This window comes from Myotis davidii, unplaced genomic scaffold (genome assembly GCF_000327345.1).
Source record: "Myotis davidii unplaced genomic scaffold, ASM32734v1 scaffold718, whole genome shotgun sequence".
In the NCBI taxonomy this organism is placed as follows: Eukaryota; Metazoa; Chordata; class Mammalia; order Chiroptera; family Vespertilionidae; genus Myotis; species Myotis davidii.
In genome coordinates, this window is record NW_006288950.1 from 18,574 (window position 1) to 22,196 (window position 3,623).

Here is a 3,623-nt window from a genome sequence, read left to right on the forward strand (position 1 = left end):
TCGCGGAGCCCAGGACCCGAGTGACGCGAGCAGCTGCAAAGTCCTCCCGCACCAACGGCCCCAGCGGCATCTATGAGGAAGAGCCTGGGTTCCGGCTGATATATCCGCGGCGGCTGGGTCTCTCTGCGCATGCGTCACCAAGGGGCTGGGCGGAAACGACACCAGAGCCGCGGCGTGGGGGGGCGGGACTGAAGAGCGTAAAGGACGCGATGCGTTTCCATGGGAACGCCGGCTCAGTGGGTATAGTGTCGGCCTGTGAAGGGAAGGATCCCGCCTCGATTCTGGTCAAGAGCAGGTACCTAGATTGCAGGCTCCTCGCTGATCCAGGCCCAGGTCGGGGCTCATGGAAGAGACAACCAGTCGATGTGTTTCTCTTACATCCGTATTTTTTTTTAATTTATTTTATTGCTTAAAATATTACAAAGGGTATTACATATGTGTCCTTTTTTTTTCCCCAGGGCCCTCAAATCTGTATTTCTCTGTCTTTCCCTGTCTCTTCCACTCTCTCTTAAAAATCAATGGGAAAATATCCTCATGTGATATTTTAAAAAATAATTATATTCCAGCTGGTATGGCTCAGTGGTTGAGCCTCAACTTAGGAACCAGGAGGTCAAGGTTCAATTCCTGGTCAGGGCACAAGCCTGATTTGCCAGCTGAATTCCCACGGAAGGGAGGGGGGGGAGGCGGGGCATCCAGTATACAGCTAATCAGTGACTCTCTCCCACCACTGATGTTTTCATCTCTCTCTCCTTTTCATTTTCGCTCTCAAAAGCAATATATATTTTTTAGAAAGGATATCTATAATAATCTATAATAATAAAAGGATAATATGGTAATTACACCAGACATCCTTCAGTCCTTGCAGATGAAGGGAAACCCAAGTCCTGGCTGCCTGCCAATGGCCAGAGGGAAGCCGGTGTTGGCAGCCAGGGGAAGGAAGGCCTATTCTTGCATGAATTGTGTGCATCGGGCCTCCAGTATATACGTATATGCATAGCCCATGGACATAGACCAGGGGTCCTCAAACTTTTTAAACAGGGGGCCAGTTCACTGTCCCTCAGACCATTGGAGGGCCGCACTATAGTTTAAAAAAAAACTATGAACAAATTCCTATGCACACTACACATATCTTATTTTGAAGTAAGAAAACAAAACGGGAACAAATACAATATTTGTATTTGCATGTGGCCCGTGGGCCGTAGTTTGAGGACCCCTGACATAGACAATAAGGTCGGGGGTGGGGCTAGAAGTCGTGGTGGAAGGTAGACAGAGGCAAAGGGGGAGGAGAGAAATGGGAGGAAATCTGTAATAGTCAACAATATTAAAAAAGTGTTAAAATTTAATTGACCCAACAAAACCAAAATGAGTGTCGGCCATCACTTTTTCTCCCAACCCTTGTAAGCAAAACCATGCCTGTGCCTGTGTTTTTAAGAGGGTGTGCCAGGCATAACTGTGTTCGGGGACAGGAAGCAGCCTGGACCAGGTCGGCCTCAGGTTGCCCTGTAATGTTTGAGTTCTTGACTTCATGCTGAAAAGATTTCACAACGTGAATTCAGAAGATTTCCAGCACGTTTATTGAAGCTGGAGATAATGAAAACAAATGTAGGCCCTGGGATAGAACAAGCAACAGCAGAGACCAGGCGGGGCGCCTACGACTCTAGGAGCACTGTGGGAAATAAGGGAGCCAAGGAGGGGCTGCGGTGAGCTCTCTGGACAATCAGAGAAAAGGGGTCCTTGAGTGCAGGTTCAGGGGCTCATCCACGGATCAGCTGCTGCTGCTCCGTGCTGCCCGAGTTGCAGGTCAGGTTAAAAGCTTAGAAGAGCCCGGCTGGTGTGGCTCAGTGGTTGAGCATCGACCTGTGAACCAGGAGGTCACAGTTTGATTCCCCGGTCAGAACACATGCCCAGGTTGTGGGGCGTGCAAGAGGCAGCTGATCAATGATTCTCTTTCATCATTGTAGTTTCTCTCTCTCTCTCCCTCTCCCTTTCTCTCTGAAATCGTTCTCTCTCATCGGTGTCTTTCTATTTTTCTCTCCCTTATTCTCTGAAACCAATTAAAATGCATTTAAATTCATATATATGTAGTTAAATGTACATTTTATTTTATTTATTTTCTTTAGTATATTTTATTGACTTTTTAAAGAGAGGAAGGGAGAGGGATAAAGAGTTAGAAACATCAATGAGAGAGAAACATACTGGGGATGTGCCCGCAACCAAGGTATATGCCCTTGACTGGAATCGAACCTGGGACCCTTGCGTCCACAGGCCGATGCTCTATCTCCTGAGTGAAACCGGTTAGGGCTAAAAATGTACATTTTACTTTATTTTATTTTTTTAATATATTTTTTATTGATTTTTTACAGAGAGGAAGGGAGAAGGATAGAGAATTAGAAACATCGACGAGAGAGAAACATCGATCAGCTGCCTCCTGCACACCCCCTACTGGGGATGTGCCTGCAACCAAGGTACATGCCCTTGACCGGAATTGAACATGGGACCTTTCAGTCCGCAGGCTGACGCTCTATCCACTGAGCCAAACCGGTCAGGGCTAAAATGTACATTTTAAATCAATTATACTTAAAGTTTTAAATGTTTAAAACTTGCTACTTCCCAATTATTTTACTATTTTATTACGAATATTCTTGAGCATGTTTGTTCCTACTGTACCAGTATTTTGGAAATAAAACATCATGATATGCTACTGAAGTATCTTATCATGCCCATGTTCAGTTCCATCGTTTCAGCAGTTTTAAGCTGACAATGATGAGAGTATTTACACCAGGGAAATTGACAAATACTACAAACCTTGTTTTATTGTACTACTGAATACTTAAACTTAGAAAAGAATGTTAGGAATGCAGATTAACTTAATAGTGTATCTTACAAATGGGATTTAATGGCTTTTAGGATTAAATTTGAGAAAACACACCCAGCCAGTAGAGCTCAGCTGTTGAGCATCTAACCAGGGACCAAGGGGTTGTTGGTTCAAATTCCAGTCAGGGCAAATGCCTGGGTTTCGAGCTTGGATCTCCAGTGTGGATCTTGCAAGAGGCAGCCAATGGATTATGTCCCCCACTCGCATGTTTTTATCTATCAGTCTTCCTTCCTCTCTCTAAAAGCAATAAAAACAGATTTTAAAATAAATTGGGAGCCGCTGTGTAAAGCTTGCAGCTCTGTGGTGCGGCCAGGAGACAGTGATGGCCCTCCGGGCAGGGGGCACTCAGTGGCTTGTCTGTGTCCTGCTCTTTCCTCTCCCCACTGACAGCGCAGCCTCAGTCATCTGGGATCTCAGGGAGCCCCGCAGCTGGGCTGGCAAAATCCGCATGTACCCGCGGGGCAACCTCTGGGCCACTGGTCACTTCATGGGCAAGAAGAGTCTGGAGCCCCTGGCTCATCCCTACTAGAGACAGCTCCCGACGTTTTGCTGGGGGACCAGAGACTGCAGAGGAGTCATGATCTGAAGCAGGGGGTCCCTCGGGGGTGAGGACGACAGAGCCCCAACGTGCTAGGGCGTCTGCATGCACGACTCCGGAGACCAGGTTCAGTGACTCAGATCCGTTTTATTGTGGAACTACAGGGGTATATATAGAATGAGGGGACCAATCAGAGGGAGACACGTTGCT

The 3,623-nt window shown here is 46.7% G+C and overlaps 1 protein-coding gene across 1 annotated transcript in view; it reads right to left on the reverse strand.

The window, feature by feature from the left end:
- The window catches only part of LOC102759374 (serine/arginine-rich splicing factor 7), a 6,458-nt gene extending 6,327 nt beyond the window's left edge, over positions 1 to 131 (reverse strand). The window contains exon 1 of the mRNA XM_006761138.2: positions 53 to 131. Coding sequence (XP_006761201.1) covers positions 53 to 131 — 79 coding nt within the window. The remainder of the gene's footprint in view (positions 1 to 52) is intronic.
- Positions 132 to 3,623: the final 3,492 nt, after the last annotated feature.